The sequence below is a fragment of the Neopsephotus bourkii genome, unplaced genomic scaffold, assembly GCF_033783945.1.
Source record: "Neopsephotus bourkii isolate Nb327-2 ecotype Australia unplaced genomic scaffold, CSIRO-AGI_Nbou_v1 NB_1767, whole genome shotgun sequence".
NCBI lineage: Eukaryota > Metazoa > Chordata > Aves > Psittaciformes > Psittacidae > Neopsephotus > Neopsephotus bourkii.
Genome location: NW_026902241.1, coordinates 10,834,216 through 10,861,242, shown reverse-complemented (window position 1 = coordinate 10,861,242; position 27,027 = coordinate 10,834,216). Strand labels below are relative to the sequence as shown.

The window sequence follows — 27,027 nt, the reverse complement described above, 5'->3', positions numbered from 1 at the left end:
TGTTGCTGGCTGGCTAAATGTAATGTGAAGCCCTTATGAACAGTGCAGATCAAACCTCTGGCAATAACCAGAGAGGCTAATCGGGTTTTGCTGTTTGGGATGGATTTGGTTGAGGTTCTGTTGTTTTATTTGTAGGCAATTGGGCATTGTTTTAATTACTTCATACTGTTACATGTAAAATCTGACAAACTCCGTGCTGTTAACAGCACTGTCACCTCTGCTCCCGCCTCGCTCCCTGACACACCTCACGGGCCCACGGCGGGAAGTGCGCTCAAGGCCGTAGCCCCGCCCGCCGCGGCAGTCTGGGGCGGTATGAGGCGGCCGGTACGAAGCGGCCGCTGTGGGAGACCGCTTCCGGAGCGAGGTGAAGCCGACCGGCGGCACTTCCGGCGGCAGCATGGCGGGCGGCGTGGAGCTGGGTTTTGCGGCGGCCGTGGAGCCGGCCGAGGCCTGGCGACTGCGCAGCCCCTATTTCCCCAGTAAGGTCGGGGGGCGGCCGGCGTGGCTGGGCGAGGCAGGGCTGCCGGGCCCCGCCGCTCTGCGCTGCGGGCGTTGCCAGCAGCCTTGCGCCTTCCTCCTCCAGCTGTACGCTCCGCTGCGCGACCGCTCTGACGCCTTCCACCGCACTCTCTTCGTCTTCGCCTGCCGTGGCGCCGCTTGCTACCGTCTCGCGGGCCCGCAGGGGCCCCTCTGTGGTGAGGCGGGGGGCGGTGGGTGAGGACGGGGCGAGGCCCCTCGGCCGCCGCTAACCGCCGCCTATCGCCCGCAGTGTTCCGGAACCAGCTGCCGCGGCGGAACAGCATCTACCCCGAGGAGCCGCCCCCCGAGGAACCGCCCCCGGAGCTTGCCGCCGCCGGCCCTCCCCGCAAGCTCCGCTGCGGCGCCGCTCTCTGTCGCGTCTGTGGCTGCCTGGGGCCGCACAGGTGCGGGCGCTGCCGCCGCGTCGCCTACTGCGGCCCAGAGCACCAGGCGCTGGACTGGCGGCGGGGGCACCGACGCTCCTGCGAGCAGCACGCCGCCAGCGAAGGTGGGTCTCCGGCGGTCGGAGGAGAGGGGGGCTCGCCCACAGCTTGCCTAAGCGGGCTGTGGTGGCCCGCGGTCTGGCCGCAGGGTGCCCGCCGAGAAGCTGCCGATGCAGCTGCCGATACCCCACCTTGTTACTGGGGTATGAGCCTGCAAAGGGGACAGGAAAGGTGGCTGTCTTCTGTGTTGTTTGATGAGCTGCGAGGAAGCCCTCAGCAGTTCTTTCAGATGCTTTTCTTTCTCTTAGATGTTTACTTAATATCTAACTTAAGGACGTGTTGTTCCTGGAAGGCTGATAAATATAAGATGCACTTTTATTCTCTTCCAAAGATCTCTTTCTGTTTGCCTTAAAATGCTGAGGATGTAGACCAATGGTTTTGCTTTGCAGGCTACTCTTAAGACTCGGAAATTGTGAAGGAATGTAGAAAGGTGCTGCCTTCACAGGATACCATTAATAGGTGAAAAGAGGGGTTTCCACTAGTGTGCTGTTTTAGAGACACTTTTCGTACACCATCCCCTCTGCTGCTCTCATGTCCCATTCATACACCTGTTTGATTGCTGGTTGCTAAGAGGACAAGTACAGGATCTTTAAAGTGTTTCTTTAGTCTTCAGAAGTATCATATGAATAGCGGGGCAGTGAAATTTGGTGTGTGCAATGTAGCCCCTGTCCTGCATTGTTCAGGATGCTAGTCTTGAAGACTGTAGGAAATGGAAATAAGGAGAACATAAGAAGTTGACTTGTGCAAATCAAGTTATGGGGCAGACAGTTGAAACATTTCATTAAAACAGTGGAAACCTGAAGCACGTACCAGCACGTAGTTAACACTGCTGTCACAGAAGGAACACTTGATGTGTTTGTGCAAGCTTTGCCTACTTAGGGTATACAGTTGTAAAGCATTAAACCAGTGTGGCTTGGGGGCACGTGGTGCACGCTTGACTAGTGTGCATATGCTGGTTAGAGTGAGAGATAAACAGAGGTGTTGAACTGCAGGGTTTGGTTTTTAAAATGTGGCTGCTAACACTGTTTAGTCTGTCTTCTCTGTCTCCTGGATTTACAGATTCAGAGTAATGTGTCACCTGTTGTGGTTTTCTACTGTTCTTAATGTAAAATCTTTCCTGTCTTTCAGTCAGGTCAGGGATGTAAACCTGTCATGGTTTAAGCCCAGCCAGTAACTCAGAACCACACAGCCGCTCGCTCACTCCCTCACTTACGCTTCCCCCAGCTCCCGGAGGGATGGGGAGGAGAATCGAAAGAATGTAACTCCCACAGGCTGATATAAGAGCAGTCCAGTAACTAAGGTATAACACAAATCACTACTGCTACCACCAATAATAATGATGATAAGGGAAATAACAAGGGAAGAGAATACAACCGCTCACCACCCGCTGACCGGTACCCAGCCTGACCTGAGCAGTGGTCTAGCCCTTCCGGGTAACTGCCCCCAGTTTATATACTGGGCATAGTTTAGAGTGAGGTGTCCCTGCCCATGGCAGGGGGGTTGGAACTTGATCTTAAGGTCCTTTCCAACCCTAACCATTCTATGATTCTATATGATGTGCTGTGGTATGAAATACCTCTTTGGCTAGTTTGGTTCAGGTGTCCTGTCTCTGCTTCCTCCTGGCTTCCTCTCCTCCCTGGCAGAGCATGAGACTCAGAAAGTCCTTGGTCAGAGTAAACATTACTGAGCAGCAACTAAAAACATCGGTGTTATCAGCGCTGTTCCCAGGCTGAAAGTCAACACAGCACTGCACCAGCTACTAAGGAGGAGAAAAATGACCGCTACTGCTGAACCCAGAACAAAACCACACTTGCTTGTGCAGTGTTTGCACTGTCATTTTTGCTGCATAGTTTGCTGTGTATTTTTGGGGGAGAAGGACGTGAAATCTGAGATAACAAATGGTATCTGTTTTCTGTTTTGTAGATGGCTCAACAGATGCAATTCCAGAGCATAATGAATTCCTTTTTCCAGAATATGAAATTTTGATAGAACCTGAGGAACCAGAATTGATTGCTGACAGCACTGTAAATCCCAATTATGAACAAGGAGCTGTAGAGACATCAAAGGACCTGAAAGAACAAGAGGAATTCCGTGTCACAAGCACTGCAGGTAAGAAGATACAATTCTAATGAGGCCTGCATCACATCTTCAAAATACAAAATACTGTAATTTTTAAGTGTTCGTTGTAAATTAGTGGTGCCAGAAGGCTAAATCTACAGTCATTTGTAATTTACATTTTTGTAGACATCCCATAATGTAAGTTGTTTTTAGGGGAGAGACTTACTAAGTCTCAACCCCAGGAGCTGTTGAAGTGGCTGTTGCTGCAGTGAAGCTGCAGGTAGCTGGGAGTTACACTGTGTCCGTTTGTGCTTCCTGCAGATAATAAACAAAAGTGAGAAATGCGGGACCCTGAGCGTGGGCTGCTGGACACTCTTGGAATCAGGAGACTGAGTTACATGGCTTGACATGACAAGTTATATTGGCTTGACTTAGTTCAGTTTGTCTGAATTCATGGAAAATGTGTAACAAACCTGCTTGTCTGTGCTAAAGAAAGCTGTTCTGAGGCTATTTTAATTGATCTTCAGTTAAGCAGCTGAAATGCAGGCACTTTCCCCTCTTCCCCCCAGATGCATGATGTGTTTGCAGCTCACTATGCAGCTTTGAACACACCCAGGCAGAGTGTTTGTGATTGTACCGGGAAGGCTGCTGGGCTCCCAGCAGTCCATCTCGAGACTGCTCAGTACACCATGTTGATGTGAATGCTGGACTGTAACAGACATGCTCTTCAGTGCTAGGAACTGAAGCCTGGCACACACACAGCACAGGTGGCCTTTCCATACATCATGTTCTGAAGGTTCAGCATTCTCTGTGATATCCATTAGGAGGCACAAACTGCAGTGGATTAACTCCTTCCCTTTCAGGCATTCTGGTGTGGATGTTTATGTTTAAAAACGCAGCTAACACTAGTAAATGGATCTGTGTGTGACTGTCACAGAAAGTGGGCCGGGGGGGAGTCTTGGAATGATTTTGGTCTTGGAATACTGGAAATGATTCTTGAGAGCAAAATGCACTCACAGGTGCAGTATTGTTTTTAGTTTCTGGCTGTCTTGCATTAGCCTGTAACCTTTGGGGTTTTTTTCTTTAGGTGAAGCATGTCGATCTTTAGATGAAGAGACACTGGAAGCTATGGCAAAACATGAGACTGAAGATGACAAGATTTTCCAGAGGTTTAAAGAACGAATAGCTGTTGAACCAGAGCAGGTCAGAAGATGGGGCAGCTGTAAAGCTTAAGAGTTTCTGTTCCAGCATCGTGCTGCACCTGGGCAATGTTTCACTGCCTTCTGTACCTACTGTTAGATATAGCAATGGAGATGCTCCCTTACCCTTCCCACACCTTAACCCTCATGAAGCATTCCCTCATCTTCCTTCTGGGTAGAACTTGATTTATGCTGAAGTAAGAGTTTAGCACCTACTTACCTGTCTAAAACAGAAGTTGGTCAGGATGAGAAGGCGTGGGAGTGAAGCCAGCATTGGCGGGGTTGGGACCTGCCATTCTGTGAGGTGGTTTAACCAAAGGAGGTAGTGAGCCATTGCAGCCTTCCCCAGCCTTTGACCCTGTTGGCTTCCCTTCTCAGCTGAAGCAAAACTGCGGGGAAGAGCTCTGTCACTGTCACCAGCTGCATGGAGGGGTGGTTTGGATTTTATTTAAGGTTGAAGAAATTAGTGATGGCTCTAAAATGTCAACTGGTTAAACCAGAAATCTCTCCCCATGCTACTGCTTGCTAACACAAGAAGCTGAAAAAAAGACTCATTGTCAAATAGAAACGTGTCTCTTCCATTCAGAGGAAACAGGCCTAAATCCATGAACATGGTGGAGAAAGAAGGTATTATCTCTCTGTTTTACCTGGGGTTTAGCTGAGGGGTTAAGGTGTACACCCAGAAAGTAGGAGACTGTTCCTTCCTCCACTTGGAGTAGATGCATCAATCCTACCATCCCCATCTTGACTGATGTTTCGATAATGCCTGATTTCCTGTATAAATCCTTAGACAGTAACAGAACAAGAAAGGATATGAGTGTCTGAAAGTACCTCCTCCTTGGACAGTCCCCCTTCATTTAGGTGCAGAGCTGTGAACAAGAAGAGCTGGGTTGTATTCCTGACTTTTCTGCACACTTCTGTGTGCTAATTATCAGTCTGCTCTTCCTTTGTCCCAAGACTATAAAATACATGACCTCACACTTCTGCGTCCCTTAATCAAAATCATAAGAGCAGTACAAATCATTGCAGTTTATCCCTGGTTCCTTGAAAACAAGCTGTATGAATACTTCCATCATTCAGATAGTTAAGAAAATTTATATAAAGGGCCTGTCTTATTTAAAGTACCACATTTACAACTGATGGACTTTGCCATGGGTATTACTTAAAGGAAGTGACCTTTTTGCACCATCTTACAGCTTTGTCATTAAGTACCAGTTCTATACCAAGATGAAAAGAGTCTCAAGAACTTAACTTCTGCTCTATTTCAGATTATTAGATATTGCAGAGAAGGAGAAGGCCCAATCTGGGTATCAGGTGAAAATATACCTGAAGAAAAAGATATCCCAAATTGCTTATGTGGTGCCAAAAGGATTTTTGAATTCCAGGTATGTGGATTCATTTACAGATAATTAGACAATGTAGTTGAGACTTAGCAGAGTCTAATTGCATAGGTGTTGACTTGTGGTTAGAGTGGGGTGGTTGCAGTTGCTACAAGCTTAACTGTGTTAAATGGCACAAAGCCCTCATTTACTACTGTAACTGCATTTTCCTCGAAGACTTTCACGTACAGTAGGTAGGTTCCCATCTGATCGTTTGCACCATCTATAAAATGGTGCACTGGTGAATATGGAGCCATCTCTTAAGTCACAGGAGTCTGGTATTCTGTATTAAAAAAGAAAAAAGCTCTCCTGATGTGACTTGGAAATACGTCTGGCTGGGAACACTCGGCTGTATAGTTTTGAATGTTGAACGTCTATATTTGGTGAATACACTTAATGTAGTGCAAAGACAAAACATAATTGTGAAGGTAATTTCAAATGGAAGGAGGCTTGCAAGTCAGGCAGCACTTAGATAAAACTTCTATATCTCAAGTAAGTAGGGCCATGCCTTTGTTTCCCTGTGTATCTACTACACTGTGTTGGGAATTCCAAGTTTACTGTATTTGAGCTTCTGTTATCAAGTAGCTTTGATTGGGATTTTAGTGTAGGAGAACATAAATAAAGGCAGGACCGGCTGTGAGAAGACATGCAGGGAGAGGCTAGAGAGCTGTGGTCTACCTCTAAACCTTTGTTTTTCCTTTATAAAAGATTATGCCACAGCTCCTGAACCACCTTCAGGTTGACAGCCTTGGAGAGAGCATTGACTGGGGAACGCTGGTGGTGTACACCTGTGCTAACAACTGCGGTGAGGAACATACATACATGCAGGAGTTCATATGGAAACAAGACTTCTCTGCAGGTTCTGTTTGCCTTCCCTCAGGTTATGAAGCCAGATCTTCTAAATAGAATACTTGCCTTGTTTCAGTGCATCTGTGCTTTGCAGACAGATTGAACTACAGTCGCTGATGGCTGTGGATCTTTTGACTGATAGAAACTAAAAGTAAGACCTTAACAGCCTCTCTCTTGCACTCCACAAGAGCTTTTACTTCAACCTAGTGATGAAGCCAGATGCATTTGTTCAGTGAGTTTAAGTAAGTTCAAATCTCAGTTCTGAACATTTAAATAAAGATGAAATATTTTTGGATTGGTCAAAGTATCTTTTCTTCTGACTGGATTTCAAGAACTTAGGTTGCTGTCTGCCAGGATTTTCTTTGTGCTAGTCAAAAATTAACATTCATTCATAGAGAGAAGCAGACTACTGTAAGATCCCTGGCATGCTTATGCTCAGGAGGAGTATGGAAGTCATAACTGAGACAAAGATCTGTAGCCTTTCACTACACAACTTAAATGTGCTTCTCTTTCTAAGAAGGTACACAGAATGTAACTTGGCAGTCATTACACGTTGTGATTGAGTGCTTATTCAAGGTAAAATGCACAAAAATTAAGTGTTTTATCAGACTTAAAACTATTAACTGAGCTAAACTATTTCTGTATGGGACTATCTATCTGATGCAGAAGCAGTTTAAACACAGCCAGCGTTACCAGAATGTGTCTGTGTTGTTATTGCCTGTAGCAGCAGATTTTCAAGCTGAATGGTACCTTAAGTCTGCCATCTTTGGTGAAGATTAAAAGTAAGTGCCCTCTGCAGGGATTCATTTGCTCCTTGACTGCAATACAGCTGAGGCAATAAAAAATGAAATCATAATGCTGAAATTGCTGTGGCAGCAGCTTTATGCCTTTGGCTATAGCTATAGTTGCAGGACAGATGGGCAGGGGGAGAGGGCAGAGTGGGGGGGGTGGGGTGGTTTTTCTATAGAATTTACTTCATTTAGGTATTCCCTTGTCCTGCCCAAATCATTCCTGCAAAAGCATGGACAGTCACACAGCTATGTTCAAGAGCACTTAGTAACATTCACTAGCTCACAGCAGTGTGGCACTAGAGGTGATGCAGGGTTTGGCTATTTTGAACTTATCCTGGCAAAGCTACATTATTAAACAGCACCTTTCTGGTAAGATCTGTGAAACCAATTATTAAAACACCTGGTGTACACTGCTATGGGGGGAGTAGTTCTAGAAGACTATGAATTAAGGTCAGTTGGGATTTGCAAGCAGCAGCAGCAAAGCCAACCAAAACTTAATTTTGTCTGGAATATACCATCAACTTAGTAAACAAAGAGACCATGGTTACATTTGGGTTAGTTTTAGATAAAAGCTGTTTGAAAGAATGTGCAAGTCATAGAAAGGAGGTTACTATTACTGGAAATTTACTGGAGAAAAAGTTTATTTTTAGTTTTCCGCCTATAAGCTTCAAGCACAGTTCAGAGGGAAGATCATGTACATTCTGACTAGTCTTTGATATTGTACACGAACACTATATTGTGAGACTGTCATAGTTGGTAAAATATAAAAGTAGTATTTTAAAGAAATTCTGGAAGCCAAGCAGAGATTTTTGTTCAATTCAGTCAAGCGTAGCTGTTTAAGACTTGCATAAATCCCATGTGTTGAAGATAAGGCAACACATACTAGAAGACACACTTCTTCAACCAGTCATCTCTTGCTTTAGCATACGAGAAATATTCAAGCTAGACCTTGCCAAGGATGTGACTGCTGGTAAGCAAGCCAGAGCATTGTGAAGTCTCTCAAAATGACAGGTCACTTGGAGTAGCGTATGTGCTAGTGAAAGATCCAGGTTAAATTAAATAAAAAAATCCCCAAAAAGAGTTTTCCATGTATTTCATTCTACCAGCTGGGTAATTTTTAAACTCATTAAGACAGTTCCCATAGTTATATAAACAGGGTTTATTGTACACGTGGAGCTGAAGGAGGAAAGAGAAGGAAGGTATATATTATATAATATGTACAGTGAGCCATTTTCATCAATAAATTTATTCTGTCTTGCTTAATACTGGAAAAAGGGAATGTGTCTGGCACCAAAGAAATTTAAAATTGGAAGAAATTTAAAAGCTTAAGTTCTTAAAATTATAAAAACCATGGTTTATGGAAGGAAGTTAGAACATATATACATGGCAATTTAAGTGGTTTACACGCTGAGTGACACAGTCGTATTTGTCTTTAAACCAACTTATGGATTTCCTATTAATAGAACTGGCATTAAAACTATTTAAAAGCTAGAATATAAATAAACTTGGAGGGACTGCTCCAGGAACAGCCCAGTAAAGCAACTCACAGTAACTCAGTAGACATAATCAAGAATACAGTTCCCCTTGAGCATCAGGGAAAGTAGGCACTAACTGGGAAATAGTCCAAGTCCTGGTGTTGCAGCTTCAGTGGAAGTCCATCTCTTGTTACTGCTGTGCCATACACAATACCTTGTAAAATATACCCCTGATTTCTCCGAAAGATGCAGAAACTGTTACGTTGTCTTTCTGAATCCCTTTAAAATAGGATAGATGTTTTCAAATGCTTCATAGATTTCTGCTCGTACTTTAGCACCTAGAAAGAGAGGGGGAACCAAGTTAGGCTGTACCTTTCACCAAATAATTTTAGCTTTTAGAATGTTTATTTGTACACAACTATATAAAACTGATGCATATCCATAAATCCCTGTTTTTACTAGATCTTTGTTTTTAACACACATTTCATATAGAGCATGTTATACCATCCTCCTCACTGTTTATGCTGATAAATGGCAAAACTTTCATTAGCATCTTTGTGGGCATCCTACACTTGCAGATGGGATTCTTCCATGCACAACTTCCACAAGAGACCCAACTACAAAGTGCAGCCCACAGGACATTGCTGCAAAAAGACTCCACTGGTGGAACTTTTTTTTGAGAGTGTGAAACCTGGGGAAGCAAGATCTGGCCGTGAAGACCACTGCAGAGGCCTGCCACTGGCCACACTGCAGGGAGATGCTTTTTCCTGAGAGTCTTGTGGGTTTTCTTCCTCCATCATGAGATTCAGTATGAGGGGGAAAGGAAGGGTGTAGGTGGAGTGGTTGAGGTGGTCCTACAGCATGGCTATCTTTCCTTCTTTGGCTGCCATATCAAAGGAGAATGGCAGCAGCCTCCAGCCAAGCTGTCAAAGAACACTGAGTGCAGTCATTAACATCCAACCCAGAGAAATGGACTTTCAGATTTGCCAGAAACACTACCTGCACTCTTACAGTTTTTTGGGCACTTGAATGCTTAATTAGGATTTATGATCGCTGCTTATATGAATTTAGCCAAATGTGTCTTCTGGTTTGTGCGTTCTCATCCACAGAGTGCTGTACTACCTGTTCTTTCTCAGTACTGTCACCTCAAAAGGAAATAACCTGTATATCTCTTGGTATCATTGTGTGTTCTCTGTAATACAGTCTCATCTACTGGAGTAAGATAATGTCTTCACTTACCAGTTAAAACCACTTTTCCAGAAACAAAAATAAGCAGAACAATTCTTGGCTTGATCATCCTGTAGATTAAGCCAGGAAACAATTCTGGCTCGTAGCTGTAAGAGAAAAGAGTGACAGTGTTCAAACATGCTTGCACACACATGTTCCAGTCTTTCATCTGCAGGAATGGGCAGAGCAGATGCGGACTTCACTGAAACCTGGGAGAACACAGCAGGGATCATGCTGATGAGTTCCTACTGGGCAACCTCAGTTAAACCTGAGGCAGAGCAGTGACAGGAACAAAGATGCAGGTTTCCCTCTGGTGCAAAGGAATAATCTGAGCAGGTGCCACTCTCTAAGACAGTCAATATGCAACAAGAATGAAACATAAGCCTTTGTTTTTTTACCTGCTGAACTGCTGGTGTGTGAGTACCAGTCCTTCTAATCTGATGGGGAATTTCACATCACAGCTACCCACCATGTTCTGAATCTTAAAATCCAAAAATTTTGCAGGAAAACCCAGTTTCTGAACAACTCTTGCATACTTCCTTGCTGCCAATCTGGATTGCTCCTCACTGAAGTGAGAAAAGGATAACCATATTATTTCCTCAGTTAAGTATTACTCAAAGCAAATACCATTAAACCACACATATGTAACTGGGAAAAAAAACAATCTGTGTTGAGGGGGAGGGGAGCGTCACATGCAAAATTTTTACATCCAAAATTAACAACTGGCACTGGTTTGCATGCTGATTTTCATATTAGGGTCCAGACAGTCAATGTTCATTGAGGCAGAAAACAGCATTATAAATCCACACATTTCACACTCTTAAAATATTGATCCAGTCTTATAATGGGATGTGAAAACTGTTACTTAAATATTCAAAGTAGAACAACTTTGAACCACTACTGCGAGAAAATGTGCGTTTCCAGAAATATCTGTGAACTGCCAAAACACTCCTCTTCATTTGGCCCAGGCTTTCAAATATGGGTTTAACACAGCGAGTTATTGCAGAACTCAGTTTGCTTCAGTTTTGTAAACAGCTTGGGATATAGTCGTTTCTAACACAGAATAAGACAACTTGAATTTCAAGTATCACCAAGCAGAGAAAGTGTTTCCTGTACAGCTCTATTCATTCATCTCTGCTCATTAGCTTATTGCTTCTGGATTCCTAACGGATTTCTTCAGAGCAGTATTTCTGTTCCACCCACTGGAGTTAAGCTTATGTTTAGTTTTCAATTCTTACGCTTCAATGATAATGTTAAGAGATCAGACTACATAGAGCAGAGACTTGGGAGCTGTTGGTCTGTGATGAATTAAACAATTCAAATACAAAAATCACTCTTCTGCCACCAGCCCTACAGCTGATGCAGTTCCACTGCAGAATCACTGCAGTTTTTAAATTAGAAAAAAAATTGATAACTACAAAACCAAAGAAGTGAATGCAACAACCTCCACAAACCAGTTCATCAGACTGTATGAAAGAGCTTCAGATATGGAACTACCATTTCCCCCTTCATGAAGCCCTTTCAGCCATGAAAGGACATTTTGTGTGGCAATGTGTATGAGTCTATTTGAAATAGCTAGGAAGCAAGCTCAGTCATACCTGCACAACTTTGTTGTATATATACAAGTACTTATACAAATGATAGTATTTCTAAAGCACCATGGTACAAGAGAAAAGACGGCCTAAATTAGTTTACTTGTAATACCTAAACATACCTTTTTGCTCCTGTGCAAACCATTTTTCCAGAGCTGAATATAAGTGCAGTAGTACGTGGCTCTCTTATTCTCATAATAACAGCAGCAAAACGCTGAAATGCGAGTGTTGAGACTATTAGTGATACACTGATGTGATCATTACATTAAAACTAAATTTGCATAATCTAAGCAGCATGTTACACTGCATTGCCAAGAAATACTAAGTTCAAACATACTTATGTATCACTCAAAATTTACTTGAAATGCTTAAATCATAAGTAGCTTCAAACACATGAGAGGTAGAGTCAGACACGAAGAATATTTACTATTGCATTCCTATTTTACTAAGCTCATCTCTCATTAAGGTATATAAATAATGTTAACATTTGCAACAGACCAATAGAGATAATCTTAAACCAAAACTTCCTTCACATCTCCTGAAACCAGATCTGTTATAAGCAGAATGGAAGACTATCTGCAAATATTTTATGATCTATTTTGTTTCTGTGTCTTAAAAAAACAGACAGTGTGAAATACCAGCAAACAGAACAGCTGGAGATCAAAGTTCTGTGTAAACAGAAGCCACCTCAGACACCACAGTAGAACACAGCAGCTCTAGCTGTTTATTCCAAGTGCTGTAACATCTCTGCCTGCATTTCCAAACATTCTTAAACTCTTTGAAGCAAGAGATACTGGAAACTGATGTGGACACACCCCTGTTTGTCTGTTATATTTAACTTGGACCAGCTCACCATGCAGCCCCATAAGCTGTTCTGCTGACACAACCAAGGCGGTAGTGTGGGTTACCCACCAGCACATTTGTCAAAATATGGCTGAAATAATATAGCTAAGCTGTATCTTCTCTGATAGATTAATGTACTGACTGAATGTCAAGAGCATGTTACATAACCCTTCTGTCTCTCTGCTGTGGAAAACAGCATTTTGTATTGGTTATTCTAGCCTACAAGTTTTATAGCCACCTACCCCTACCTTAAATTACCGTGGCATGTTCAGATTTTTTGCTGTGCTAATATCTTACATGAAATTATCCAACAGCACTGCTGACACAAACTTACAGTAACCGTTATTTATCATATATGCCTGCTCGTATACTTTAATCTTCCAGAGCAGTTTAGATAAACTGCAGAAAAATCCAAAATACTGAAACAAAGCCATCCACCCACAGCTGAGGAAAACCGAAGCCTTCCCAAGAAGTCAATTCAATTCCATACACAACATCTAAACTTTTATTAGAAATAGTGGTGGTTGCAAAGAGGAGCCACCCAAAATAAAAACTGACTTAATTTTCACGAATCAACACTCCAGGTCCTCTACTGTTGCTCAGTTTTCCAAGACAGAAGAAGCCCTCTGTTTAACAAACTCCTTTTTAGAATCAGCAGGCAACTTAGTAGTCAGCAAACAAACAAAAGAACCCCAACAACTGAATTTTGCTGTTCCACCAAACCTAGCCATCAGAAGTAAGGAGGTGCCATGAGTATGGGGGAAAACACAAAGGCACAGAACTCAGAGGGGAAGCGAGACTGTAAAAAATGAGTGAGCGTGCTGGGACCACAGGAATTCCAGGGGAGCAGCCCAGTGGAAGAAGTCACAACCGTGGCCCTGACAGGAGCCCAGGAGCTGAATTCTTCCTTCCTTTCTCCTTGCTGGGAGATAGGAAAAAAGACTTCATCATCAGACATTTCACAGTAATACGAAAAAGGAATCTTCTGAGCATCACAAAACAAACATGTCCGTATGAACAGCAGCAGAGGCCAGCTCAACAAGCAATTTGGCCAGTGTATGACACTGTTGGTTAGGTTCTTCCTAAATGTGTGCTGTGTTCTGTCTAAATCTACCAAATTACAACGTGGTGTAACACACAGCCACACCAGTATTAAAATGCTTTTTACAATTTGACAGAATATTGTAAGTCTATGAAAGATTTCTTTTTTACTATAGTACAAAAATGCACCTACAGCAGGAAGGTTCTTCCGTCTATTACCGCAAAGTACACCCACAACCTGTACCTTTGACATTGGTTTTATAAGATAAACTCAAATACCTTTCTCTTACCTTGGGATTATATTCAGCATTTCGGGCACGAAGAGCAATAGTTTTTAGGTCAAGTTTGCAACCAAGATTCACTGTGGACACAATATTCCTGAAGACAGTTCAGAGAAATACATTAAAAATACAGTAAAGAATCAATGTGTCTTCTTCATTTTTAACCAAGCTTGATTCTTACAGATAGATATATATTTTTTATTTGTTTCTCCAAGTGAGTCTGAAAGACATCCTTCCTACTGACAGCAGCACTGAACAGTGTTTTGGCTCAGGAACCTTCTTTTGTAGGGCAGTAGCTCCTAAAGCATGACTGCTGATTCCTCCTGATCTGCCAGCTATTATGAAAAAAGTCTCATGAGAAAAATCTCTGTTTGAGTTTAGCAGGAAGAATTTTTGATGTTAAGGGCCCCTATCACAATCAGGGAAGTGGCTGGAGACAGGAGAAGGTAAGGTAGCAATAGTACAGTCTGGAACTTTCCTTGGTATGGGAAGAAGAGTTGTATGACTAAGTGGTAACAACCTGGGAAGTACGCCCATTGCTACGCAATAGGGTAGGAGGTCTCTAGAAAGTTTAACAGAATCTCCTAGATGCAAACTTTAACTGGAAACTTCTTTTCTGTGAAAACCCTAAGATATAAAGGTCCTTAACGGGGAAAAAATAAACATGACGAACTATTCTTTCAGTGACAAATTCATGTTATCAACCACTTCTCTATGGGCCTTGCATAAATGGCTGTAAAAGTCTCTTTAAACTGAAGTCCAGTGGAAGTACTTTCATACTTAAACCCAGAATTAGTTCTAGCTTTTTCCCCTCTCATTACAAATTCAGCTATAGCCATGGACTAGAAAAGGGGACATAGACTATTAAGTACAATTCAGCTCTAGCTCCTAGACTAGCAACTAATTTCTTCCCCTCTACCCTTCCAATTACTTTCAGCTGTGACAGTTCCTGTCTTCTGCTTTAGTATCTCACTAACAAAGTTCTATGCACAGTGAAGTGGAGCTATTTGCTTTTTTGTGAACATGTTGCGAGTATCCAGTAAAGTACAAATGAGAATGTTTCCAAATACGCATATTTTGACATACCAGATTATCAACCCAGACTACTTCATAGCTAAAGCATAATGAACTCCTAAAGTGCATAGAGGAGTTGAAAGCTACAATTGTGCTAAATGAAGACACAGGCAACATCCTCCACTGGTATGCTTAAAAGATGCATGTTGACAAATCTCTAAGAAACGGTTTATATTACTAAGTGGTTTAGTAATAAAGCTAAGCTAAAAGAAAAGCAAAAAATTACTCATATTGCTAGAGGAGCCACATAAATTCTCAGGACATCTCTTCCCACCGAGATGCAGCACCCAATTCCTGACATGGCTTTGGTCTCAAGCCTTTAAAGGGCTATCTGAGAAAGAACATGCTGCACTAACACACAGGGCACTCACTGTAGTTGTGGCACTATTCCAGAGCTCTCAGATGCTGGTGTTGCAGGAGTTATTGGAGTCATTGGAGTCATTGGAGAAGGGTACAGAGGTGTGGTTCCTGGCAAAGGGGCTGTGGTAAGAGTCTGTGAGTGGAAGAGCTGAGGAGTTTGACCAGATGCTCCCTGTGTTGCTTGCTGTGATGTAGATTGCTGTGCTGCCTGTTGCTGTTGCTGCTGCTGCCGCTGCTGTTCCTCTAGAATAGACAGACTATTGGTGCTCTGGACAGGCTGTGGTGTCAGTCCTGTGCCATATGGCATCATCGGGCTAAAAATTGGAAGTCCTGGAGTCATTGCACCCTACAGAAGAAAGCACAAAAAAGAAAACAACAGATCCTGTTGACATCATGTTGGTTTTAAGAAAAAAAAAGTTTTCAGGAGGAATCTAAAAATAAACCAACACAAGTTACTCACATCAAACCTGAGGCATGTAGTAGTAACTAGTTAAAACCAGAAAGTTCTTGAAATGCAGTTCTTTTATAGAATAACATATTATTTCTAGGGATCTGTCAGTTCTAGCACTGTTTATCTCAAGCTAGTGATGCAACATGCTTCTCACACTACCTTGCAAGCATGCCTCAACTCTGACCCACAATTTAACTCAGGGTTGTTTCAACAAAGACTGTGCCCATCCTACCAAATGCATTCATACCACAGTGTCACTCCATTACGTATGTTAATTTAAAGGACAACCACCAAAATTAAATTATTCTTTCCAACTTGGCAGTCATGTTTCAACTTAAAAGAACCCTATATATCTCATGTTACTTACACCTCTGGACATACAAATTGATGGGTTCAAAATTCTGCTTTATACTACTATTATTCAATACCTGGTACAACTTTTCAGATGTGCAAGCAAAAAATGTGAAATTACATGCAAGAAACAGAAAACGCTTTCACAAAGAAATTCAGATAGTTATGTATTAAATCATTTGTTTTTACCTGAGGGGAGGCTAAGCCTTGAGCATAGGGTGGTAAGCTGTTGTTCTGATCCATTATTCCAGTTATTCTTTGGTATGGCCAGAAGTATCTTCTTCAATTAGTTTAAATTAACTTCAAATCCTAGAGGGTTTTTAGCTTTTTAAAACATTCCAGCAAAGTAGCTTTTTAGGCCAAGCCGAAAATGTTAGGAAGACATCAGCTCCAGAGAAACGTGTGTTATGAGTCTAGGATACCAATTAAAGCCTGAAAAGAGAAAAAGTAGTATTTTGAGAATAATGACTAAACACAAAGAAACTATCAGCTGCTGAGTTACAAAAGAGACACCCACGTACAAATACATATAAAAACATTTACACATGCACACACACAAGCACGATCCATAAATATAACATTTTTTGGGCACATTCTATAGCACCTTTGCAGTGTGCTTCTGCTGAAATCCCTGACACATGAGCAGGCCTCTGTCTAACTGAACCCTCCTCCACAAACAACTCAAGCTGTTAATGCCCGTTCTTGTCCAAGATTTGCTTTAGCCAGAAAAGCACTGATTTTTTTTAGACTTTAATTCCCCTGACTATGAACCAACAAGCTGACACATTGCTTGGAAGTCTCTTCCTAGGAATTTTAAGGCTCAGGCTTACAAAACAAAAATACGTTTTCTTCCATAGGAAAAGCATCACTGATCAAATCCAAACCAGGAAACCCTCTTCCATCCACTTCCATAAAATAAAGCACTAACAGCTTTCAAACAATAATGACATGCACTTTATGAAGAAAAAAACATGTGAAAGCCAATTTCAGGCAAGTGAAATGCACACATGATTTTTTATCACTTTTTAACTGTACCTCTGTTGCTGTGTTACGGAAATAAACAACACAAGTGGACAATTTAAACGCTACACCTTGAAATCAAATATTTTTCCATCAATTTACAGTTTTCTTAACTAGACCTATTGCCCAGAAATAGTCAAGGTCATTATTAGGCCAGAGACAGACTACCTCAAAATTTGAAGAAAGCCTATTTATACTTTCTCCTTTTCTGGTGAGGTATGAGAGCTCAGAACTACATTAATATACTGCAGCTGAAAACCATGCTTTCTACCCCATCATAATATTATCATCTTTACCCTCACCAAAGGTACCAAACAGAGCATCCAGCTTTTATAACCTAGAGCAGGAGCAAATAGAAGCCTGAACATCACCCTGTTAAAATAAACTCCTCGACAACCCGGCTGTTTAGTAATAAGTCTAGATACCAGGCATGCCAGAACCTGCAGCCAGGACACTACCTACAAAAAGGTCCATCTTGTAACCATCTAACCGCGGCTTGCTCACAGATCCACTACAAGATCTGGGGAACGTGTTTGTCAAGGGAACGGAGTCCAGGGGCAAGAGACCCCGGAGAAGGCCCGGCCCTACCTCCGAGCCCGCTTCCAGGAGCCCTCCCTTAACACCCAGCAGCGCTCGGCAAGAGCCAGTTTCGGGGTGAGGTCACCCCTCCCGCCTCTCTGCGCCGTCCAGGTCCCCGCCCGCCCTCACACCGGCCCCAGCAGCGTGCAGACCCCCGCCAGCAGAGCCGCGACACCGCCACGACCCCCCGGCCTGCCCGCCCACCCTCACACGGGGCACCGGTGACCGTTGCAGTTGCGCAGCCGCCCGCGGCCACCCAGCCCCCGTTACCAACGGCCGCCGCTGACCCCGAGACGCGCCGGAGTCCCGCGAGCGGGAGCAGCTCCCTCACCGCTTCCCGCGCCGCCCCTCGCGCCGCAGGCCGGCGGGGAGGGCCGAGGCGCAGGCCGGCGGGGAGATGCAGAGCAAGCCCGGCCCGGCGCAGCGGCCCCCACCCTCCAGGCCCAGCCCAGTGGCCCTGGCACCCGTCGCCTTCTATCGCGGCCAGCGGGACGAGCAGCGGCCCCGGGAGAGGCGGGCGCGGTGCGGTCTAGTACCTGCCGCTCCCGGCGCCACCCTGCCGCCACCGCACAGCGCCCGCGGGACACAAACTGCCGTCGGCGCGCCTCGAGCGCGTCACTTCCTCCGCGCGCCACCACCGCCTTCCCCGCCGCCATCTTCAGTGAGGGCGAGGGGGGGCATGTGCTAGGGATGGGGAAGCGGGGTTGGCTAGCGCCTTTCCTTGGCCTGGCAGGGCAGGGCAGGACAGGGCTGGGCTGTCGTACCCACTCGCTTCCCCAGTGTCAGGCCTGGCCACGGGTTCCTGCGCTGGAAGGGTATGCCCTGTTTTCTAGCTGTACATATCGCTGCCCCTTGCTGTCTACCGCAGTCGCGCACCTTGCGGCGCCACTGCTCGCTGTGCACTGCTCCCATGGAGACTTCAGCAGCAGCAACTCTTCCTCCCGGGCAGGGAGACACGCTTCTCCTCCAGAGGAGGACCGCACGCATCTCTCTCTGCTCCCTTGGCACCATTTGGAGCTTCTAACCCCATCCTGCTTGTTTCCATCGGTGTCATGGTGCCTGGCACCGCGCCCTAGGCCTCCTCACGGACCTCCTGTGGTTTCTGACCCTTGCTCTCCACAGTGTTTCTCAAGGCGCTCCCCTATTCCAGCGCAGGAGCCACACTGCTCCTCATCTGCCCAAACACACGAGGCTCCTTGAACACCTCACCACAACTGTTGTCACCTGCGTGACCAGGCACTCGAAAGAAGAGGGCTGACACTGGACCAGGCGGTAACCCCATCCGGGAGAGGCTGTGTGGGAGCCGGCCAGGCAGCACCCTTAACCCGCCCGCCAGCAGGGAGCCCCTTGCCCCCTCTGCTTGTCCTCCAGAGCAGACGAGAGGTGGCCGCCACTGCCAACCTAGAGCGGTCTGTCACCACTTCCGCTTCCGGTGCCGCCATTTTGCCGTGAGACAGCAGCGAGAGGCGTCGCCGGGATGTTGTCTACTGCTGGTTATGAGGACTTCAGACCTGAGAGGGCTTACGAGCTCGGCGCGCCCGTGCAGCATCGCTTTTCGCCCTACACCTTTAACGGAGGGTGAGGAGCCGCAGGCGGGGGGCGAGGCGGGCTGGGGCACCTTTTTCCCGGGGGAAGGGGCCCTGAGGAGGGTGGCAGTAGACCTGGTCTTCCTTGTTTTGCTCTTGCTTCTCTCCTGCGCCTTTTGTCTCACCCTTACGAGTGCCTCTTGGTAGAGAAGGAGAGGTAGTGCCTAGGAGAGCTGGTCTCGCTCTTGCCCAGGGCGGAGCGTCCCGCGAGTTCTTGAAGCTCTTTGGCACGTTTTTGCTTGGCCCTATGGCTTCCTGAACTTCTGTGGGCTAAAATAAGCACCTTGCGTTCCCCATAGGGTAGGTTGTAAGTGGCTCAGGAAGCACATGCACTGGTGGTATTACCAGCCTTTAAACCTGCAACTGGGTTGAAAGCTACCTTGTAACTGTTAGAGGTAGGTGATGTTTTACAGGCACTTGCAGTGAGTTGGTGACAGGATCTGGCCAGGATAGTGTTACTTAGATTTTTTTAATTTCTTTTTTTTAATACCTAATTGTTCTTTAGGGCATCTGTTTGTTACTTAATGGTGGCACGCATGTGGAAATAACAAAACGAATTATTTGGAAATAAATAACATCAGATTTAAAAAGTGATGATAAGTGTAATGATATTAATGTTCACTACTTGATTGGAGTGTTTTTGCTTGGAGAGGCAAACTGTTTTAGAAGGGTGAATCTTTCACTAGCAAGCATCTAAAATTACTAGTCCATACAGTCTGTTTCTTGCATTGTATAGAAAACTTTTATTAAGTTTCCATACAGTATTTAGTTCAAGTAGAGAATCACATACATGTATTTTCTTCAGTGTCTAGTATCTTTTTTCTCCAGTCTTGAGTCATGTGTGGGGATGTGCTTAGTGGGAAACATAGCAAGGAATATAAGATGTATGACAAAATGTGAGTCTGTATGGAACTACTATATAGTGTATTCCTCTGGTGCCTAAGAAAATGCTTGTGCTGAAAGTCATGATTATATGAATATTCTTCTTCAAGGACTGTGCTGGCGATTGCTGGAGAAGACTTTTCTATAGTTGCTTCTGACACACGATTGAGTGAAGGTTATTCAATTCACTGCCGGGACAGTCCAAAATGCTACAGGCTGTAAGTCCACATCTTGTAAGAATTGAAACATGGAGAAAGAGCTGTAGTGTTGAGCATGTCACCTGCCTGGAATGATCTGTTGCTTTCTTTAAGCAGAATTTTCAGGGAAAAAATGGTAGAAAATTGATTTTGGAGTTATGGGGACTCTTGATGTAATGCAAGATGTGATGTGATGTTGTAAATACAGCCAGATTTCTTGTTTCATGCTGTTGAAGTTAGTTGATAAGACTGTATTTTTAGCATGATACAGGGTATTTAACATGATGCTAAGCACATAAGCTTATTAGGTTTCTTGTTTGTTTGGTATTTATTTATCTATTTATCTATCTGCTCTGGTTAAACAGAAGTACCTTTGTCTTAACTATAGCAAAACTTCATCCTGTGGTAACTTATTCTGCTTCATCAGGGCAGCTGGTGTTGGTACACAAATGTGCCCACTGCTGCCAGCTGTGCTGTGTCTCTAGTCAACCATCTGGCACTTTGAAGAGGTGTTTGTTTTAGGAGAGGTAAACCTGTCGGTAGTTCCATTGTTGAACTTCTTATGTTCATTCTGTGTTTATCTCAACCCACCTAGATAGCATCTGCATAGTTAAAAATAATATTGTTTACATTCTTTTGACTGTAGCAGGTGCTTACCTAGGCTGCCATCAGCTGTGTAAATATTTTTTGATTATGGTTGTGCTTTGGTTTTTATTGATGATACAAGATCATGTGAACTTATGTTTCTCCTGGCTAATTCCTTACTATATGTTTGCCTCTGATTCTGTCCGGATGGACTTTAGCGCAGTACAGTCTGTATACTGCACATGTTGGCCTTGTGTAATTCTAGTGACAGGCTGAGAGAACATTTCAGTTTAAACTGTAAGTGTGTGTGAGTGTTTGTAGACTCTCCCCAATTTACTGGAAATTAAATTTCAAACATGCACTTGTGTAGATAGCATTAATGAAACATTTGGAAACTGATCAGTGAGTTGACCGGTAATGCAGCCGCAATCAGGTAACTTCTGTTTGGTGTCACAAAAAAACACCTAGAGCATCCACAGACATCAGTGAAGTCCTGCACTTAATGACACCTGTCTGAGATGTAGGTTGCAGTTACCTTTCATAAACAAAATATTTGTTACTACTACATTTTAGACAACTGCTTTTGATAGTATTAGAGAACCTGAAAGTACGTTTGGTGTATTCATAGCAATCTGCTGTGTAAGTAAGTGGCGTGGTTCACACTAAATCTAAAATCACAACAAAATTTTACCTTTTACAGAACAGACAAAACGGTCATTGGATGCACTGGTTTCCATGGCGACTGCCTTACCCTCACTAAGATCATTGAAGCAAGATTAAAGGTAGCTATCTGTCTTACTGCTTTTAGAATTTACATTGTTAACACATTTGAGACCAGTAGTGTGGTATGTTTTAAAATACAGGTTTTGCTGGTTTTCTTCAAGTGTCTGTATCAACAACTGTGTTGCTGGTGAAAGGTCAAGCAGGGGAAGTAGATGCTCTGTTCTTCCCAACTGTAACATCACAAATTGAAAGACTGGGAGACATGGAGAGGAAAGTGTTAATGAGGCAACATATATTCTTTGCAAAACTTTGGAGAAAGGTTAATGTTAAGCTGGGGCTTGTAAGAAGGCCGGTGTGTTTTCAGTCATGCTAGTTAATAATCTTGCTTAGCATAAGGCTTTTCTGTAGTGAGGTTGCAGAAATGTGATTTTGATTTCGTGTTTGACTTTCTTCTTGAACATGCCATCCCACTTGCAGATGTACAAGCATTCCAATAACAAGACCATGACTACTGGAGCTATTGCAGCAATGCTGTCTACAATTCTGTATTCTCGGCGTTTCTTCCCTTACTATGTTTACAACATAATTGGTGGACTTGATGAAGAAGGTAGGACTTTAATTACAAAACAAGAAAGAGGGGCTAAATTCCTGTGGGTGAATAGCTGCCCTTTTACATCTTGGGTGGTGTACTGATGGAATAACAAAGTTTGTGTGCCTGTTGGGTCAAATCCAAGTTATGCATGTGACTTGTTACCTATTTTCTGCTACTAACTGGATCTTCCCTTTCTGAAGGTCTGAAAGTCTAAGAACCGTTACTATTTGATAACAATTGAAGTTTGTTAATCTCTCATACTTTACTGTAGACTGGAACAGTATAGCAGCTTCTGGATTTCTTATTTATGTCTTCAAAGGAGATGCTAGTGGTAAAATTGTATATATCTTACTAATGCCTCTGAGTGTGGTAGAAGCTACTAAATACGAAGAGTTACTCCAGAGATGTGTTTCTATGAAGATATCTTTAAATGTTAACTAACCTTTAATGAAATCATGACTTTTACCTGGAAGCTATAGTTTAACATACAAATCTCGTGGGACTTACTGGGCTCTTGGCCAATGATTTGGTTGAATTGCTAAAATACTCTGGTCTCTGTATTTGAGCAGGAGCTCAGAGGTGGTCTTGTTTGCACAATTTCTGCCATTCCCCACAGTTTGTTGTTACTGCTAAGTTGCACTGCTTTCCCAGTCTTGCTAAGACATGTCTATGATACGTAGAGTCTGGAAAGGGATTAGTCTGTACTGCATAATGGTAAATTTCAGATCATGAGGGTGTTGTAGCAATTGATAAGAATCAGAGTGCAGATTTGCATGCATGAGCTTAATTTGGGTCTAGAAGAACTGTTTTGATTTAGTGTTACGTCCTGGATCTCTGCTAGCTTTCTCAGGGCTGTTCAGCCACCTGTGCTGTGCTGCCAAGTGCACCGGCCAGTTTATTAAATAGGGTGCAGCTCATCTGAATAGAAAAGCTGAGCTTGGCCAGGTGCTGTATTTTGACTAGCATGTCCTCGTCAAACCCTGATGCTTCAGAGCTGCAGTGCGTCTGCATCTCTCATGTCAGCACAAGCTAATAAACGTTGCACAACTTGGCCTGACTCCAGAGGTGAGTGTATAAGAGACCAAAGCATCATCCCGGGTTCTGGGAAGGCAGTGCAGAGCCATCCGAGCGTGCTCTCTGAAGGTAATTCAAGACGTGTATAGTTAAATGGCTAAATAGTATAGATGGCTAAACTGCCTCTGTGTTCGGTTTAGAACCAGCAGAGCCCTTTGTGCAGCACTGTGCTCTAGCATATTCACCTGCTTTGATTATTCAGCACGTTTTCTGTGGTAAGTACTGTAGAAAACATCTGTTAGAGCATGGCTGTGATTTAAATATTGAAAATAACCTTGCATATAGTACCAGGCCAAAACCATAGTGAGCCTGCTATAGAAAGCAGTCTGGACATATACTGTAGTGTTGTTTGGTTAAAGGTTGATGAGATCTGCGGTACTCCAGAAACTGCTTATGGATAACATGTCTGGATTGTGATTAAATTTTTTTTTCCAGGGAAGGGAGCAGTATATAGCTTTGATCCAGTGGGCTCATATGAGAGAGATTCTTTCAAAGCAGCTGGATCAGCAAGTGCAATGCTGCAACCCTTGCTTGATAACCAGGTAAAACAGTTCTCTTTCACCCACCCCTTTCATTATTTCAGTAAACAGTTGTGACACTCAAATATAGCTTTAATTCTGGGGAATACTACTTTTGGGAAAAGCTTTAAACGTATTGCAGGTAGGACCTGTTAATCTCAATACATTTATAAATTTTGGGGCTTCACCTTCTCAGCAGAAATCAAAGTTCTGCTTTAGAATCTGTTCAGGTTTCTAATAGGTTGCAAACAGTGGGCTGCGTGTTTAACATACAGGTAAATATTTTAATTGGGGATAAATATTTTAATTGGGGATTTATGCTTCCCATATAAGCTGTTCAGTTTTTTTTCTGTTTGTGTGGGGTTTTTTTGTTTGTTGTTTTTTTTGTTTGTTGGGGTTTTTTTTTTGTTTGTTTGGTTTTTGTTTGTTTGGGTTTTTGTTGTTTGTTGGTATTTTGGGGGGGTGGTGGTGTTTGATTTAGTTGTTTTGTTTTTTTCCTATCTGACAGCGTCAGTAGGCCTGTTACTTAGCATGAAATAATACTAAATTATGAAGATAGAATTCATAGGTGTATAGAACAGATTTTTGCCACTTAACATACACTTATTTAGAAGTCTTAAGTTTTGTACAACTTGGACACTGTTATCTAAGAATGTTCTTACATAAAACTGATGATAGAAAGTTTTGTCTAAAATACTTGAAGAATATTTTAATAGTTAATTGCAGCTGGTAATTGTTAAGTGAGAGAAATACCAAAGCTTGTTTTACTAATTTTACTTGCTGACATTGGTGTTGGTACTTGGTCAGTTGAGCCTGATACCAACACAACTTTAGTGTTCTTATAGTTCTTATTAGCTGAGAAAGGATGATGATGATGATGATTATTATTATTTATTGTTACTATTTAAAGAACTCCAGATTCTGAGCTTTGAATTAGTTTTGAATTTTATTGACTGAGAAAAATAAGGTATCTTCTGTGGAATTAAAGTTGTCATAGTGACTTTTTCTTACTTAACAAGTTTGAGGCAAAGTAAGTGACTCTTACCCTTCTTTTCCTGTTCTGGTGCTTAAGCTGGACACTTGAGTTTGTCAGCTAGAATATGCAGTTTAATAGGACTGGTTATCACCCAGTCTGTTATTTTTGAACTTAGGTATGTTGATGAATATTTGCTTTTAAGAAATGTTCCCAGCTGTCAATGACCAGATAAAAGGCTTGGGTGCAGTTCTGATACTGCTAACCCAGTGAGCAGTGTCTGAAGAATTAGATGGGTTGAGTTCTGAATGTTCATTGTGATCTTGTAGATGCTGAATGGGCGGGAGGAGCAATACTGGCTGTGTACTGAATCTGCCTCTAGTTACTTTTGTAAGAGTATCAGGAGTGGCAAAGTTCTGATGCTGATCATGCAGCTGTGAACTGTGTTGAGGAATACTTTTACCAACTTTGGGTTTCTAAAACAGATCAACCATTTCTACTTTTGAAGTTGTCTAAATCTGCTCAGTCTAGTGGAGAGTGAAGCAGCTTTCATGCTAGATACTTCCCTTAAAACACATTTTCATCTTTTCTTAGATTGGCTTCAAGAACATGCAAAATGTGGAACATCTACCCCTGACCCTGGAAAAGGCTTTGCAGCTGGTTAAAGATGTCTTTATTTCTGCTGCTGAGAGAGATGTGTACACTGGGGATGCGCTTAAGATCTGCATTGTCACAAAAGATGGAATTAAAGAGGAAATTGTCCAATTACGAAAAGACTAATTCATCTTGCTTATAAGCATGTAATCTATGATGTACTATTTACCTGTATTATGGAGACATCTGTCTTAATAAATTTTTTCAAGAAGCTTGACTGCTGTAATGGTGAATATTTTCTTTGTTAGAAGGGATAGTGGTTTTAGAAACCAGAGGAGTTCGTGATAAGGAAGTGCCTAAGAGTTACAAGTCAGTTTTGTTCATCTCATCTTCATCTGTTGATAGATCTAATCCCAGTCTCAGTTTAATCCCCTTCTCACAATCCCTTATGCTACAATATGGTAGAGTTTAATTTACTGAAATTTAGGTTCACAGACTTTCCTGATAATGCTTTTGGTTCAGCCTTGGTTTAGTGAGAAAAGCATTGTTCTATTTGTGCTGCCTTCTTTGCGCTTTGTAACTTGCTTTTCTTATCTTCTCCTTTACCTTCCTGACATGCTATCCTGACATTTGACCTCCCTGTACTTGCAGAGACTATGATTGCCTGAAACCAAGTTCTCTGTGCAAGAGGGAAGAACGTTAAATGGAGTCTTCCAGAATTTAGTCCTGGCTCACCTCTACATATTTCTGTTGGTTAATGCCCAAAAATCTGGAGCATTGCATTTTTCTGGCTACTGATGGAAAATAATTTAGTATAGGGACTTCTGAATGCCTCTAATATCTGGGGGTTTGTTAGCGTTACTACTGCTTTTAATTCTTGGGAAATTGTATGAAGTGTGGATTTTGTCTGATGTGCTCTGGAAATTCTCTTGAGTACTGGGACCTTTAGAAAAGCAGAGCTGTATCAGGATGTATAAAATATCTTATTGTTTGAGGTGGTATATTTGGTTTTTAAAAGAACAATTCTGCTGTTACGTTTGACTATAGTAACCTTGGCTTTGGTTTGAGGCATGGCTGGCTGCCTTCTGCGCATTGTTTCAGGTGCTGTGCATTTTTCCTAGCTCTGGCTGCTCTTCACCGGCAGTGCTAGGTTTTCTGCACAGTTTAAATAGTCGGTAGTAGTTTGAACCTTAGTAATAAAACAGCTAGTGCATTTAAACTGATTCTAGCTGTGTTTAGGAAATCCAGTGAGTGGGAACTTGGAAAAGCAGCCGTTTCCCAAAATGTTCATAAAAACACTTGACCACTGGGTGCCACTGTTGGGCAGAGTAAAGAGGGAACACCTCATCTCTGGGTATTGGGACAGTGAGTAGTGGGGCTGAATTCACTTGGTCACACAAGTCAGAACTTCCAGACGTGTTCAGGTAATTGTAAAAGTCATCTTAAATAGACAAGTTTAGTTGTATAAATGACTATGCAGCTATGTGCACTTCTGTACTGAGCAAACTGCACATTGCAATAATTGTAAGAACAGAAAGCTATGGTCTACCTAAAGTACAAATGAAATGTGTGTTCTTTCACTTCTATAAAATTCAGTTAAAGCACTTTGATCTCAGCTTGTTTGATTCCATATTTATGTTGAATTACTCAAGTGTTTCATAACAGCTTGTTACAACCTCTTGCAAAGTTGGTGAAGTCTACTGAAACTAAA

General features: G+C 42.9%; 3 protein-coding genes across 6 annotated transcripts; 2 read left to right on the top strand and 1 right to left on the bottom strand.

Moving 5' to 3' along the window:
* The first annotated feature begins 382 nt into the window (after positions 1-382).
* PDCD2 (programmed cell death 2) lies at positions 383-6,804 on the top strand. The gene is made up of 6 exons (XM_061378697.1): positions 383-695; positions 770-1,027; positions 2,946-3,131; positions 4,168-4,283; positions 5,548-5,664; positions 6,367-6,804. The coding sequence occupies exons 1-6, from the start codon at positions 398-400 to the stop codon at positions 6,562-6,564; spliced, it is 1,173 nt and encodes a 390-aa protein (XP_061234681.1). The 5' UTR covers positions 383-397; the 3' UTR covers positions 6,565-6,804.
* A 1,117-nt stretch (positions 6,805-7,921) lies between these two features.
* On the bottom strand, positions 7,922-18,236 carry TBP (TATA-box binding protein). 4 transcript variants are annotated; one of them, XM_061378698.1, is made up of 8 exons: positions 18,129-18,236; positions 16,183-16,425; positions 15,203-15,537; positions 13,767-13,854; positions 11,715-11,806; positions 10,399-10,566; positions 10,013-10,107; positions 7,922-9,111 (listed from the first exon to the last, which is right to left on the bottom strand). In XM_061378698.1, exons 2-8 carry the CDS (start codon positions 16,234-16,236, stop codon positions 9,032-9,034), a joined length of 912 nt encoding a protein of 303 aa, XP_061234682.1. In that variant the 5' UTR covers positions 16,237-16,425; positions 18,129-18,236; the 3' UTR covers positions 7,922-9,031. The 4 variants fall into 4 exon arrangements, with proteins under 4 accessions (XP_061234682.1, XP_061234683.1, XP_061234684.1 ...); XM_061378699.1 differs by lacking the exon at positions 18,129-18,236 and adding an exon at positions 17,472-17,740; XM_061378700.1 differs by lacking the exon at positions 18,129-18,236 and adding an exon at positions 17,476-17,740.
* A 752-nt stretch (positions 18,237-18,988) lies between these two features.
* On the top strand, positions 18,989-25,593 carry PSMB1 (proteasome 20S subunit beta 1). The gene is made up of 6 exons (XM_061378802.1): positions 18,989-19,170; positions 20,171-20,278; positions 21,543-21,624; positions 22,043-22,172; positions 23,667-23,773; positions 25,317-25,593. The coding sequence occupies exons 1-6, from the start codon at positions 19,070-19,072 to the stop codon at positions 25,500-25,502; spliced, it is 714 nt and encodes a 237-aa protein (XP_061234786.1). The 5' UTR covers positions 18,989-19,069; the 3' UTR covers positions 25,503-25,593.
* Positions 25,594-27,027: the final 1,434 nt, after the last annotated feature.

What these genes read in the sequence shown, in the direction of transcription:
- PDCD2 (XM_061378697.1), top strand. Translation starts at nt 398, where the DNA reads ATGGCGGGCGGCGTGGAGCTGGGTTTTGCGGCGGCCGTGGAGCCGGCC. An exon ending in CCCGCAGGGGCCCCTCTGTG is followed by an intron (nt 696 to 769) that starts GTGAGGCGGGGG and finishes TATCGCCCGCAG; the next exon opens with TGTTCCGGAACCAGCTGCCG. An exon ending in AAAGGATTTTTGAATTCCAG is followed by an intron (nt 5,665 to 6,366) that starts GTATGTGGATTC and finishes CCTTTATAAAAG; the next exon opens with ATTATGCCACAGCTCCTGAA.
- TBP (XM_061378698.1), bottom strand. Translation starts at nt 16,236, where the DNA reads ATGGATCAGAACAACAGCTTACCACCCTATGCTCAAGGCTTAGCCTCC. An exon ending in AAGGCTTAGCCTCCCCTCAG is followed by an intron (nt 15,538 to 16,182) that starts GTAAAAACAAAT and finishes TTTCTTCTGTAG; the next exon opens with GGTGCAATGACTCCAGGACT. An exon ending in TGGAAAAGTGGTTTTAACTG is followed by an intron (nt 9,112 to 10,012) that starts GTAAGTGAAGAC and finishes CTCTCTTTCTAG; the next exon opens with GTGCTAAAGTACGAGCAGAA.
- PSMB1 (XM_061378802.1), top strand. Translation starts at nt 19,070, where the DNA reads ATGTTGTCTACTGCTGGTTATGAGGACTTCAGACCTGAGAGGGCTTAC. An exon ending in AGTCCAAAATGCTACAGGCT is followed by an intron (nt 20,279 to 21,542) that starts GTAAGTCCACAT and finishes TACCTTTTACAG; the next exon opens with AACAGACAAAACGGTCATTG. An exon ending in TGGTGGACTTGATGAAGAAG is followed by an intron (nt 22,173 to 23,666) that starts GTAGGACTTTAA and finishes TTTTTTTTCCAG; the next exon opens with GGAAGGGAGCAGTATATAGC.